Source organism: Oncorhynchus gorbuscha, linkage group LG03 (assembly GCF_021184085.1).
Source record: "Oncorhynchus gorbuscha isolate QuinsamMale2020 ecotype Even-year linkage group LG03, OgorEven_v1.0, whole genome shotgun sequence".
Classification (NCBI taxonomy): Eukaryota; Metazoa; Chordata; class Actinopteri; order Salmoniformes; family Salmonidae; genus Oncorhynchus; species Oncorhynchus gorbuscha.
Window position 1 is genome coordinate 55,295,602 of NC_060175.1, and position 14,445 is coordinate 55,310,046.

At 52.8% G+C, this 14,445-nt stretch overlaps 1 protein-coding gene across 1 annotated transcript in view; it reads right to left on the bottom strand.

Moving 5' to 3' along the window:
- Positions 1–2,196: 2,196 nt before the first annotated feature.
- The window catches only part of ppm1j (protein phosphatase, Mg2+/Mn2+ dependent, 1J), a 59,195-nt gene continuing 46,946 nt past the window's right edge, over positions 2,197–14,445 (bottom strand). Inside the window, exons 6-10 of the mRNA XM_046336298.1 lie at positions 12,749–12,867; positions 12,514–12,577; positions 11,868–11,975; positions 5,640–5,791; positions 2,197–3,313 (exon numbers count right to left, since the gene is read on the bottom strand). Of these exons, the coding sequence (XP_046192254.1) occupies positions 3,157–3,313; positions 5,640–5,791; positions 11,868–11,975; positions 12,514–12,577; positions 12,749–12,867 (600 nt within the window). The 3' untranslated portion in view covers positions 2,197–3,156. The remainder of the gene's footprint in view (positions 3,314–5,639; positions 5,792–11,867; positions 11,976–12,513; positions 12,578–12,748; positions 12,868–14,445) is intronic.

The window sequence follows — 14,445 nt, forward strand, 5'->3', positions numbered from 1 at the left end:
GATATGGGGAAGTTAGTATAGAGATGATATGTCTAATTTTGGTAAGGATACACTTGATCCCCTACCTCTTTATTATAAATAAAGCAATATTTATGATACAGCTATTAGCCAACGTTCTTAAAAGCTAGGGAAAACGTACCTATAATGGCTACACGTAACATGTAATAAAACAACAACAACAGAAGAATCAAAGAGAGAAGTAAGACATTTGAGGGCATACATTTGTCTTGGCAACTTCTCCTAAATGAAAACTTTGATACTAACGAGTTAACATATAAACATACAGTCCCTGGCCCACAATGCTCCTCGAGTGTAGTAAGGCAGTAAAGTGAAATTGATCACATCCTGACAAACAGATTATCTACTACAAGTTGTCAATCCAGAATAAAAAGTACAAAAAAGTACAGCACACTATTGTGGATCTTTTAAATCTGGGAGACAATACTCAACAACAAAAACAATACATTCTATAAGAACACTTTGAGAGGAAGGAAACCATAGCTTCCTTCCAATTCAAAATGACATGGCACCTACATGCCAAAAGAGCCTTTGATATTTGAGTTTGGATCGAATATATTACATGATGATATTACAACAAAGGTCATGCACATCTCAGCCCTGCCTTGTCTTTTTTTTGTTGTCATGGTGACAAAACTAACAATAAGTTAAACAAAAATATATCTCTAAACATACATAATTCAAGAAAAATCATTGCAAGTGCCATTGAATACATAACCACTAAATCAGACTGACTGTCTTAAAGTGCTTCAGGTTTCACATCCTCCATCATCATTCACTGCTGCTTTGACATTGGAACTTCTGCAATACTGGCACAGGACTGGTAACAGTCAGTTTCCACTTCATTCTTTGTATCTTCCTCATGCAACATTCCCCTCCGTGTTTCAGAAGCATCTCCCAACCTTAGACATAGGGCTCATATACAGTCGTGGCCAAAAGTTTTGAGAATGACACAAATATTAATTTCCAAAGTTTGCTGCTTCAGTGTCTTTAGATATTTTTGTCAGATGTTACAATGGAATACGGAAGTACAATTACAAGCATTTCATAAGTGTCAAAGGCTTTTTGTTGACAATTACATGAGGTTGATGCAAAGAGTCAACATTTGCAGTGTTGACCCTTATTTTTCAAGACCTCTGCAATCCGCCCTGGCATGCTGTCAATTAACTTCTGGGCCACATCCTGACTGATGGCAGCCCATTCTTGCATAATCAATGCTTGGAGTTAGTCAGAATTTGTGGGGTTTTGTTTGTCCACCCGCCTCTTGAGGATTGACCACAAGTTGTCAATGGGATTAAGGTCTGGGGAGTTTCCTGGCCATGGACCCAAAATATCGATGTTTTGTTCCCCGAGCCACTTTGCAATTCACTTTTGCCTTTTATGGCAATGTGCTCCGTCATGCTAGAAAAGGCATTGTTCATCACCAAACTGTTCCTGGATGGTTGGGAGAAGTTGCTCTCGGAGGATGTGTTGGTACCATTCTTTATTCATAGCTGTGTACTTAGGCAAAATTGTGAGTGAGCCCACTCCCTTGGCTGAGAAGCAACCCCAAACATGAATGGTATCAGGATGCTTTACTGTTGGCATGACACAGGACTGATGGTAGCGCTCACCTTGCCTTCTCCGGACAAGCTTTTTTCCTGATTCCCCAAACAATCGAAAAGGGGACTCATCAGAGAAAATGACTTTACCTCAGTCCTCAGCAGTCCAATCCCGGTACCTTTTGCAGAATATCAGTCTGTCCCTGATGTTTTTCCTGGAGAGAAGTGGCTTATTTTCTGCCCTTCTTGACACCAGGCCATCCTCCAAAAGTCTTCGCCTCACTGTGTGCGTGCAGATGCACTCACACCTGCCTGCTGCCATTCCTGATCAAGCTCTGTACTGGTGGTGCCCCGATCCCGCAGCTGAATCAACTTTAGGAGACGGTCCCGGCGCTTGCTGGACTTACTTGGGCGCCTTGAATCCTTCTTTACAACAATTGAACCGCTCTCCTTGAAGTTCTTGATGACCTGATAAATGGTTGATTTAGGTGCAATCTTACTGGCAGCAATATCCTTGCCTGTGAAGCCCTTTTTGTGCAAAGCAATGATGACGGCACGTGTTTCCTTGCAGATAACCATGGTTGACAGAGGAAGAACAATGATTCCAAGCACCACCCTCCTTTTGAAGCTTCCAGTCTGTTATTCGAACTCAATCAGCATGACAGAGTGATCTCCAGCCTTGTCCTCATCAACACTCACACCCGTGTTAACGAGAGAATCACTGACATGATGTCAGCTGGTCCTTTTGTGGCAGGGCTGAAATACAGTGGAAATATTTTCTGGAGATTCAGTTCATTTGCATGGCAAAGAGGGACTTTGCAATTCATCTGATCACTCTTCGTAACATTCTGGAGTATATGCAAATTGCCATCATACAAACTGAGGCAGCAGACTTTGTGAAAATTAATATTTGTGTCATTCTCAAAACTTTTGGCCACTACTGTAGTTATTTTGTCACAGAGCTCCACTGCCTTCTGAGCAGTGGCTTCACTCCTATGTGATGCTAGTCCCTCAATTGCTATCAGTCATACTATTTGATTTTAAACAATGTGCCGGGCCATCTACCTCCACCTGTCATACTGTACTCTACACAAGCAATAAATTAGATTATTTTAGGAATTTAGCATTCTATAAATCACATGTGGGGGTCATAAGGTAATAAGGAGGTATTTAGAAACGACTAACCAAGCACTTCTATCAGAATATGGCCAAACCAATCCTGCCGCAAATATCAGCTAATTAATTAGAAAGATTAAAACATGAAACTACAGGGGGAGGGTTCTCGTTAACTAGCGATCAAAAAGAGCAGATTTCAGAAATGGACATGTTTTCGGTCGGTCAGGTAATGTCATTGAACACCTGTTACATGAGTACCAAACAAAAACAATAATTAGAGCCCAGTGGGTTGTTCCAGAAGCCAGGAAGATGGGCCGGTTGACAGGTGTCAGCAGCCAGCTCTCCAACCTGAGGCTTCGCTATAAAAGGGAGGTGTTTTCTTCACCCTTCCCCCAGGGTAGAGGGGGTAAGGGGGAAGGATTGACCCTGGTCAGTCCTAGGGAGTTCGTCCTCTCCTGGTAGGGTGGTAGGACAAGGCCTGTCATGTCTCTGTCTCGGGCCCTACCGGTCCCGCCAAGGGGATCACATAACAAGTGATGTCGTCTCCTGAACCCAGCCTCTCATTGGGTAACCGCCAGCCCCTCTCCTTCAGGACCCCTCGCGACCGCATCAACAGGTCCTGAGCGGCCAGTGTGTATCTGGATGTAAACAGGGTTGCGGTCAAAACATTGAAAAGTGCTATTTATTTCAAATTAGTATTTTTTTATGTTCATGAATCGAATTTGAAATGTAATTCATCCCAAATATGTGTCTATGGAGGTGCTCCTCAAAATGGTATTGCCATTTTAAAATTACCATACTAATTTGTACAGGCTAGATACTGACCTCTAGTGGATATATCCTTTGATTACTCCTCCTTTTCTAACCAATATTCAGTGTTTTCTTCCATTTTTTTTCATGGCTACCTGAATATTCAATATCTACCCTGTTTTTAATGGTAGCAACTCTAATAGTATAAGCCCTCTCACAATGTATCCCCCTAATAAGAATCACATCCTTCCATGACAAGGCCCAGCTCCTATATACCGACAAGGCAAACGAGCCATTCTCTGCTTCCGGTAGGTTGGTCAATCAAATCCCAAGCATACTCTACTTGGGATCAGGTGAGTTCACTACAACAACAAAAAAAGAGTGGGGGAACGGTCATTAGCGGGAGGAGACTATGAGTGGCCGTATCGTGCGTTCATTCAACTCTATTGTTTGTTCAATGTTGACTACCTTAACATATTTACGCTACTGTTGAACTTCGTGCATGTCTCTTAAATGCGCGTCCTGGTATTTTCTCGCGCTACCACAATGCTTTATTATTAGATTGTTTGGTACTGCTTGTAGCGCTCACACACTAATGCTAACATATGCGTGATCATTAACCAAACGAATGGCGTTTCCATGTTTATGTCAAGCTGTTTACTGAAGCATTATAGTTCTGCTCACCATATTATCTACTGGTGATATGGTAACGCTTCCATACACCGGTTACACTGTAGCTAGTGCAAAGCACCGGCCGTAATCTTTCGACTAACCATTACTTGCAGATACTTTCTTCGTTCTCGATTCGGAAGACACTTCTCTTATAAACTTCTGTTCCCAGTTGTAGGTGGAACTCCAAAAGCCAGAGAATATTAAAATTCTCGATTTGTATAGAGCGAGAGATGTTTGTTTTGGTCGCACTGTGTGACGCGCTGTCATGTACTTCTACACGTGGCCCTGTTGCATAGAAACTCCTAGTTCCTGCAATTAACAAAAAAAAACATGTATCCGTTATTTTACCAGGTAAGTTGACTGAGAACATGTTCTCATTTGCAGCAAGAACCTGGGGAATAGTTACAGGGGAGAGGAGGGGGATTAAATGAGCCAATTAAATGAGCCAATTGTAATCTGGGGAATATTAGGTGACTGGTTTGAGGGCCAGATTGGGAATTTAGCCAGGACACTAAAACCCTGCAACCCCTACTCTTACAATAAGTACCACAGGATCTTTAATGACCTCAGAGTCAGGACACCCATCCCATCCAAAAGACAGCACCCAGTGTCCCCAATCACTGCCCTGTGGCATTGGGATATTTTTTTTAGACCAGAGGAATGAGTTCCTCCTACTGGTCCTCCAACACCACTTCCAGCAGCATCTGGTCTCCCATCCAGGAACTGACCAGGACCAACCCTGCTTAGCTTCAGAAGCAAGCCAGCAGTGGTATGCAGGGTGGTATGCTGCTGTATTTTTTTTTAATAAGAAGTGGATTTAATATCCTAATGAATAATCAATATTTTATGGAATACCACCTGCAACTGGACACGAACGTTTAAGAATTATTATTGTATTTCTTCCAAATCAAGAACAAAGAAATGATCAAGGAATGGCTAGTTGGAAAACTGCTACCAGTGCGTTGCACAAGCTATTGTGTCATGCGTAAGGAAGTATTAACATATCACTGTTAGAATGTGTAGCCTGTTACTGTGTCTCTGCATTTGTTTGGTTTCTGAATGTGGACCCTCCATTGACATGTTGGCCTAGTCCAGATATGACTTAGTCCTCATGTTCAGGTTTTATCTGGTCTTTATACGCCTATATTAGTTGAATGCCCCATTGCCCTGACATTCTTTGGCTCTGGTCTGTTCATCCCTGTGGTTCTTCAGACACCCCTGAATCAGTGCATAGTTCAATGGCTCTCGAAAGGGAAGTACTTTGCAAGGATAGGAATATTTATCTTACACATTTTTTGATAAGCGGTTGATTCTTACAAATGGAGTGTACCTTGCCGGCTTGCAAAATATTGTTCATCATAAATGTAATTAATAGATTTGATGCATGCAAGCTACCATTTATATTTACATTTAAGTCATTTAGCAGACGCTCTTATCCAGAGCGACTTACCAAAGCAACATGGCTGTATACTGTTTTTAGATTATAGACAAAGCAGCATGAACATATACTGGACTGTGTAGACTGGAGATTACAGTACATACCTCACAGGATCAGTGGGCTCGCAGCAGGACAGGAAGCCTGAGACTGCGTCTGCTACCTCCCTGTCTGTGGTCACGTCCCACAGCCCATCTGTACCCATCACCAGCACGTCATTTGGGCCATGCTTGAACTCAGACATGTCGTACACAATCACCTGTAGGAGCGACAGATGGGAGGGAGGGAGGAGCGACAGATGGGAGGGAGGGAGGAGCGACAGATGGGAGGGAGGGAGGAGCGACAGATGGGAGGGAGGGAGGAGCGACAGATGGGAGGGAGGGAGGAGCGACAGATGGGAGGGAGGGGGAGCGACAGATGGGAGGGAGGGAGGAGCGACAGATGGGAGGGAGGGAGGAGCGACAGATGGGAGGGAGGGAGGAGCGACAGATGGGAGGGAGGGAGGAGCGACAGATGGGAGGGAGGGAGGAGCGACAGATGGGAGGGAGGGAGGAGCGACAGATGGGAGGGAGGGAGGAGCGACAGATGGGAGGGAGGGAGGAGCGACAGATGGGAGGGAGGGAGGAGCGACAGATGGGAGGGAGGGAGGGAGGAGCGACAGATGGGAGGGAGGGAGGAGCGACAGATGGACGGGAGGGAGGAGCGACAGATGGGAGGGAGGGAGGACAGATGGGAGGGAGGAGCGACAGATGGGAGGGAGGGGCGACAGATGGGAGGGAGGAGCGACAGATGGACAGATGGGAGGAGCGACAGATGGGAGGGAGGGAGGGAGGGAGGGAGGAGCGACAGATGGGAGGGAGGAGCGACAGATGGGAGGGAGGAGCGACAGAGGGAGGGAGGGAGGAGCGACAGATGGGAGGGAGGGAGGGAGGAGGGACAGATGGGAGGGAGGGAGGGAGGAGGGTCAGATGGGAGGGAGGGAGGGAGGAGGGACAGATGGGAGGGAGGGAGGGAGGAGCAACAGAGGGAGGGAGGGAGGAGCGACAGATGGGAGGGAGGGAGGGAGGAGGGACAGATGGGAGGGAGGGAGGAGGGACAGATGGGAGGGAGGGGGAGGAGGGACAGATGGGAGGGGGAGGGGGAGGAGCGACATGGGATGGGAGGGAGGGAGGAGCGACAGAGATGGGAGATGGGAGGGAGGAGCGACAGATGGACAGATGGGAGGGAGGAGCGACAGATGGGAGGGAGGGAGGGAGGCGACAGATGGGAGGGAGGGAGGAGCGACAGATGGGAGCGACAGAGGGAGGGAGGGAGGGACAGATGGGGGAGGGAGGGAGGAGGGACAGATGGGAGGGAGGGAGGAGGGACAGATGGGAGGGAGGGAGGGAGGAGGGACAGATGGGAGGGAGGGAGGGAGGAGCGACAGATGGGAGGGAGGGAGGAGCAACAGAGGGAGGGAGGGAGGAGCGACAGATGGGAGGGAGGGAGGGAGGAGCGACAGATGGGAGGGAGGGAGGGAGGAGGGACAGATGGGGGAGGGAGGGAGGGAGGAGCGACAGATGGGATGGGAGCGACAGATGGGAGGGAGGAGGAGGGACAGATGGGAGGGAGGGAGGGAGGGCGACAGATGGGAGGGAGGGAGGAGGAGGACAGATGGGAGGGAGGGAGGGAGGAGCGACAGATGGGAGGGAGGGAGGGAGGGCGACAGATGGGAGGGAGGGGCGACAGATGGGAGGGGGAGGGAGCGACAGATGGGAGGGAGGGAGGAGCGACAGATGGGAGGGAGGAGCGACAGATGGGAGGGAGGAGCGACAGATGGGAGGGAGGAGCGACAGATGGGAGGGAGGAGCGACAGATGGGAGGGAGGGAGGGAGGAGCGACAGATGGGAGGGAGGAGCGACAGATGGGAGGGATGGGGGAGGAGCGACAGATGGGAGGGAGGAGGGATGGGAGGGAGGGGACAGATGGGAGGGAGGGAGGGAGGAGCGACAGATGGGAGGGAGGGAGGAGCGACAGATGGGAGGGAGGGAGGAGCGACAGATGGGAGGGAGGGAGGGAGGAGGGACAGATGGGGGAGGGAGGAGGAGTGACAGATGGGAGGGAGGGAGGGCGACAGATGGGAGGGAGGGAGGAGCGACAGATGGGAGGGAGGGAGGGAGGAGCGACAGATGGGAGGGAGGAGTGACAGATGGGAGGGAGGGGCGACAGATGGGAGGGAGGAGCGACAGATGGGAGGGAGGAGCGACAGATGGGATGGGGGAGCGACAGATGGGAGGGAGGAGCGACAGATGGGAGGGAGGAGCGACAGATGGGAGGATGGGAGGGAGGGAGGAGCGACAGATGGGAGGGAGGGAGGAGCGACAGATGGGAGGGAGGGAGGGAGGAGGGACAGATGGGAGGGAGGGAGGGAGGAGGGACAGATGGGAGGGAGGGAGGGAGGAGCGACAGATGGGAGGGAGGGAGGGAGGAGCGACAGATGGGAGGGAGGGAGGGAGGAGCGACAGATGGGAGGGAGGGAGGAGCAACAGAGGGAGGGAGGGAGGAGCAACAGATGGGAGGGAGGGAGGGAGGGGGACAGAACAGAGGGAGGGAGGGAGGAGGGACAGATGGGAGGGAGGGAGGGAGGAGGGACAGATGGGAGGGAGGGAGGAGCGACAGATGGGAGGGAGGGAGGGAGGAGGGACAGAGGGAGGGAGGGAGGAGCGACAGATGGGAGGGAGGGAGGAGGAGGGACAGATGGGAGGGAGGGAGGAGCGACAGATGGGAGGGAGGGAGGAGCGACAGATGGGAGGGAGGGAGGAGCGACAGATGGGAGGGAGGGGGAGGAGCGACAGATGGGGGAGGGAGGGAGGAGCGACAGATGGGAGGGAGGGAGGGAGGAGCGACAGATGGGAGGGAGGGAGGGAGGAGCGACAGATGGGAGGGAGGGAGGGAGGAGCGACAGATGGGAGGGAGGGAGGGAGGAGCGACAGATGGGAGGGAGGGAGGGAGGAGCGACAGATGGGAGGGAGGGAGGGAGGAGCGACAGATGGGAGGGAGGGAGGGAGGAGCGACAGATGGGAGGGAGGGAGGGAGGAGCGACAGATGGGAGGGAGGGAGGGAGGGATGGGAGGGGGAGGAGGGACAGATGGGAGGGAGGGAGGGAGGAGGGACAGATGGGAGGGGGAGGGAGGAGGGACAGATGGGAGGGAGGGAGGGAGGGAGGAGGGACAGATGGGCAGAGGGAGGGAGGGAGGAGCGACAGAGGGAGGGAGGGAGGAGCGACAGAGGGAGGGAGGGAGGAGGGACAGATGGGAGGGAGGGAGGGAGGGAGGAGCGACAGATGGGAATGAGGAGGGAGGGAGGAGCGACAGATGGGAGGGAGGGAGGAGCGACAGATGGGAGGGAGGGAGGGAGGAGCGACAGATGGGAGGGAGGGAGGGAGGAGCGACAGATGGGAGGGAGGGAGGGAGGAGCGACAGATGGGAGGGAGGGAGGGAGGAGCGACAGATGGGAGGGAGGGAGGGAGGAGCGACAGAGGGAGGGAGGGAGGAGGGACAGATGGGAGGGAGGGAGGAGCGACAGATGGGAGGGAGGGAGGGAGGAGCGACAGATGGGAGGGAGGGAGGGAGGAGCGACAGAGGGAGGGAGGGAGGAGGGACAGATGGGAGGGAGGAGCGACAGACAGAGGAGCAACAGATGGGAGGGAGGGAGGGAGGAGCGACAGATGGGAGGGAGGGAGGGAGGAGTGACAGAGGGAGGGAGGGAGGAGCGACAGAGGGAGGGAGGGAGGAGGGACAGATGGGAGGGAGGGTGGGAGGGGCGACAGATGGGAGGGAGGGTGGGAGGGGCGACAGATGGGAGGGAGGGAGGAGCGACAGATGGGAGGGAGGGAGGAGCGACAGATGGGAGGGAGGGAGGGAGGAGTGACAGAGGGAGGGAGGGAGGAGCGACAGAGGGAGGGAGGGAGGAGCGACAGATGGGAGGGAGGGAGGGAGGAGCGACAGATGGGAGGGAGGGAGGGAGGGAGGAGCGACAGATGGGAGGGAGGGAGGAGCGACAGATGGGAGGAGGGAGGGATGGGAGGGAGGGAGGAGCGACAGATGGGAGGGAGGGAGGAGCGACAGATGGGAGGGAGGGAGGAGCGACAGATGGGAGGGAGGGAGGAGCGACAGATGGGAGGGAGGGAGGAGCGACAGATGGGAGGGAGGGAGGAGCGACAGATGGGAGGGAGGGAGGAGGAGCGACAGATGGGAGGGAGGGAGGAGGGGACAGATGGGAGGGAGGGAGGAGGGACAGATGGGAGGGAGGGAGGAGGGACAGATGGGAGGGAGGGAGGAGCGACAGATGGGAGGGGGAGGGAGGGAGGAGGGACAGATGGGAGGGAGGGAGGAGCGACAGATGGGAGGGAGGGAGGGAGGAGCGACAGAGGGAGGGAGGACAGATGGGAGGGAGGGAGGGACAGATGGGAGGGAGGGATGGGAGGGAGGGAGGGAGGAGCGACAGATGGGAGGGAGGGAGGAGGAGCGACAGATGGGAGGGAGGGAGGAGCGACAGATGGGAGGGAGGGAGGAGCGACAGATGGGAGGGAGGGAGGAGCGACAGATGGGAGGGAGGGAGGAGCGACAGATGGGAGGGAGGGAGGAGCGACAGATGGGAGGGAGGGAGGATCGACAGATGGGAGGGAGGGAGGAGCGACAGATGGGAGGGAGGGAGGGAGGAGCGACAGATGGGAGGGAGGGAGGGAGGAGCGACAGAGGGAGGGAGGGAGGAGGGACAGATGGAGGGAGGGAGGAGGGACAGATGGGAGGGAGGGAGGGAGGAGCGACAGAGGGAGGGAGGGAGGAGGGACAGATGGGAGGGAGGGAGGAGCGACAGATGGGAGGGGGAGGGAGGGAGGAGCGACAGACAGAGGAGCGACAGATGGGAGGGAGGGAGGGAGGAGCGACAGATGGGAGGGAGGGAGGGAGGAGTGACAGAGGGAGGGAGGGAGGGAGGAGTGACAGAGGGAGGGAGGGAGGGAGGAGCGACAGAGGGAGGGAGGGAGGAGGGACAGATGGGAGGGAGGGTGGGAGGAGCGACAGATGGGAGGGAGGGAGGAGCGACAGATGGGAGGGAGGGAGGAGCGACAGATGGGAGGGAGGGAGGATCGACAGATGGGAGGGAGGGAGGAGCGACAGATGGGAGGGAGGGAGGAGTGACAGAGGGAGGGAGGGAGGAGCGACAGAGGGAGGGAGGGAGGAGGGACAGATGGGAGGGAGGGAGGGAGGAGGACAGATGGGAGGGAGGGAGGAGCGACAGATGGGAGGGAGGGAGGAGCGACAGATGGGAGGGAGGGAGGGAGGAGCGACAGATGGGAGGGAGGGAGGGAGGAGCGACAGATGGGGGGGAGGGAAGGAGGAGCGACAGATGGGAGGGAGGGAGGAGCGACAGATGGGAGGGAGGGAGGAGCGACAGATGGGAGGGAGGGAGGGAGGAGCGACAGATGGGAGGGAGGGAAGGAGGAGCGACAGATGGGAGGGAGGGAGGGAGGAGCGACAGATGGGAGGGAGGGAGGGAGGAGCGACAGATGGGGGAGGGAGGGAGGAGCGACAGATGGGAGGGAGGGAGGGAGGAGCGACAGATGGGAGGGAGGGAGGGAGGAGCGACAGATGGGAGGGAGGGAGGGAGGAGCGACAGAGGGAGGGAGGGAGGAGGGACAGATGGGAGGGAGGGAGGAGCGACAGATGGGGGAGGGACAGATGGAAGAGAGACAGATGGGAGGGAGGGGGAGGGAGGGAGGGAGGGAAGAGAGACAGATGGGGAGGGAGGGAGGAGCGACAGATGGGAGGGAGGGAGGAGCGACAGATGGGAATGAGGGAGGGAGGAGCGACAGATGGGAGGGAGGGAGGGAGGGAGGAGCGACAGATGGGAGGGAGGACAGATGGGAGGGAGGGAGGAGCGACAGATGGGAGGGAGGGAGGGAGGAGCGACAGATGGGAGGGAGGAGGGAGGAGCGACAGATGGGAGGGAGGGAGGGGAGCGACAGATGGGAGGGAGGGAGGAGCGACAGATGGGAGGGAGGGAGGGAGGAGCGACAGATGGGAGGGAGGGAGGAGCGGCAGATGGGAGGGAGGGAGGGGCGACATGGGAGGGAGGAGCGACGGATAAGAGGGACAGATAATAGGGAGGGACAACAAATGAGGGATATTCAATAAAATATTGGACAATATGTTCACTGATGAGCCAAAATAAAGTAAAATGTGTTATTAGATGTCCTCCAAGCTTTGGAACACACTGAGATGCTTCTAGCCATCATCTTACATATGGTGTATGATACATGGTTCTAGACACAGACAGCATGACCTCTTACTCACCTCTGGGCAGCAGGAGAGAAAGGGTTTGATGTAGATGTTGGAGTTGTACACCTTCAGGTCATGATCCCCTAGGCCACGTGTTACCCCAATGGTGGCCATGACACGGGCCTACGCACAACACAAACACCGTGAGTGATCTGGGTTAGTGCCTGTGGGTGTTCCTTGATTCTCGGAAAATCCACTTAGGGGGGGATTAGTGACTCAGGAGCACTTTTCTGCGTGGGAAAATAATGTTCTCAGTGTCTCTTTTACCACACAGCGAAAGACTGGGATAGTTCAGCAACAACCATGAATTTGCATGAGAAGTCCTCCCACACATACAGCGGAATGAATAACTAAAAGTTATAATCTTGCTATATCTGTCCTGCTGGTGAACTAATAGCTAAGCATACACAAAGGTTTCTTCCTGTCAGGGGTAACATGATTAGGGCAGATGGACAACAGTAAATCTACATTTTGTTTGAAGACCAAGGTCTACTGTACTGTGCATATCAAAATGTCCCATGACTTGGGCAGGGTTTTACCCAGTCAGGTGGTAATGTGGTTCTTAACAAACTACCGTGGCCCTGTCTATGGCCATGCATATATACTGTGCTGTTCTGATGTCCACCAGTACTCAGTCCATAAACATGACAAAGCCCTTCACCTTTTTACCCTCTCCATATATAAGCGGGAACTTGAGGTCGTCTTCTATGATGGTCTTGTAAGCCCTGCAACAAACCAACAGGATCACGGGTTAGGGATTAGTGATTATATTCTTCAAGAAGTATATGGCCCACTTCTTTTATCTCTTGATCCTGTACACGGTCAGAGGATTTTATAGGGCAACAACAAGGGTAACAAATTCAACCCTGTGTTGTTCGACAACAGCTGTAACTTACCAGCCGTTCATTGTGTGGTCCCTGAAGAGCATCTTCTTGTCCAGCTCCTTGTGCTGGATCCTGCGAGGGAACTCCAAGTGTGTGAACTCATTCCCCAACAGCTCCGGTCTCAGGAAGCCCTGCAGGGACACAGAGCAGAGCGAACGTTGCCAAAACTATATGCGTGTTCAAACTGTCGTGTCAAATTGACTTGTGATGAAATGGCTCTTACGAATCGTACACTATATGTACACAAATAATATAATAATAATATATGCCATTTAGCAGACGCTTTTATCCAAAGCGACTTACAGTCATGTGTGCATACATTCTACGTATGGGTGGTCCCGGGGATTGAACCCACTACCCTGGCGTTACAAGCGCCATGCTCTACCAACTGAGCTAAACGTATGTGGATATCACTTCAAATGAGTGGATTTGTTCATTTCAGCCTCACCCGTTGCTGACTGATGTATAAAATGAGCATGCATGCAATCTCCATAGGAAAACATTGGCAGTAGAATGGTAGATTTAATGCACTGTGGGTTAATTGTGATAAGTGGTTGGAATTCCTCTGGATGTATTAACGTACTTGGTTGAAAATTAAGATTGCCATTGGCAGTAGAATGGTCTTACTGAAGAGCTCAGTGACTTTCAATGTGGCACTGTCCTAGGATGCCACCTTTCCAACAAGTCAGTTCGTCACATGTATACCCTGCTTGAGCTGCCCTGGTCAACTGTAAGTGCTGTTATTGTGAAGTGGAAACTTATAGGAGTAACAATGGATCAACCACAAAGTTTTAGGCCACACTATGTCACAGAACAGGACCGTCAAGTGCTGAAGCGCATAAAAAATAGTCTGTCCTCTGGTTGTAAAGCTCGCTGTCATTGGACTCTGGAGCAGTGGAAATGCGTTCTCTGAAGTGATGGATCTGGATGGACAAAGCTGAGTTTGGCGGATGCCAGGAGAACGCTATCTTTTTTATTTTACCTTTATTTAACTAGGCAAGTCAGTTAAGGGGTGGCAGGGTAGCCTAGTGGTTAGAGCGTTGGACTAGTAACCGGAAGGTTCCAATTTCAAATCCCTGAGCTGACAAGGTACAAATCTGTTGTTCTGTCCCTGAACAGGCAGTTAACCCACTGTTCATAGGCTGTCATTGAAAATAAGAATTTGTTCTTAACTGACTTGCCTAGTTAAATAAAGATAAAAGAACAAATTCTTATTTTCAATGACGGCCTAGGAACAGTGGGTTAACTGCCTGTTCAGGGGCAGAACGACAGCCTTGTCAGCTCGGGGATATGAACTTGCAACATTTCAGTTACTAGCCTAGTGGTTAGAGCGTTGGACTATCTCGCCGCCCCTGCCTGAATGCGTAGTGCAACTGTAAAGTTTGGTGGAGGGGAAATTATGGTCTGGGGCTGTTTTTCATGGTTCGGGCTAGGCCCCTTAGTTCCAGTGAAGGGAAATCTTAATGCTACAGCATACAATGACATTGTAGATGATTCTGTGCTTCCAACTTTGTGGCAACAGTTTGGGGAAGGCCCTTTCCTGTTTCAGCATGACAATTCCCCCATGCACATAGCGAGGTCCATACAGAAATGGTTTGTCGAGATCATTGTGGAAGAGCTTGACTGGCCTGCAAAGAGCCGAGACCCACATCGAACACCTTTGGGATGAATTGGAATGCCGACTGCGAGCCAGGCCTAATCGCCCAACA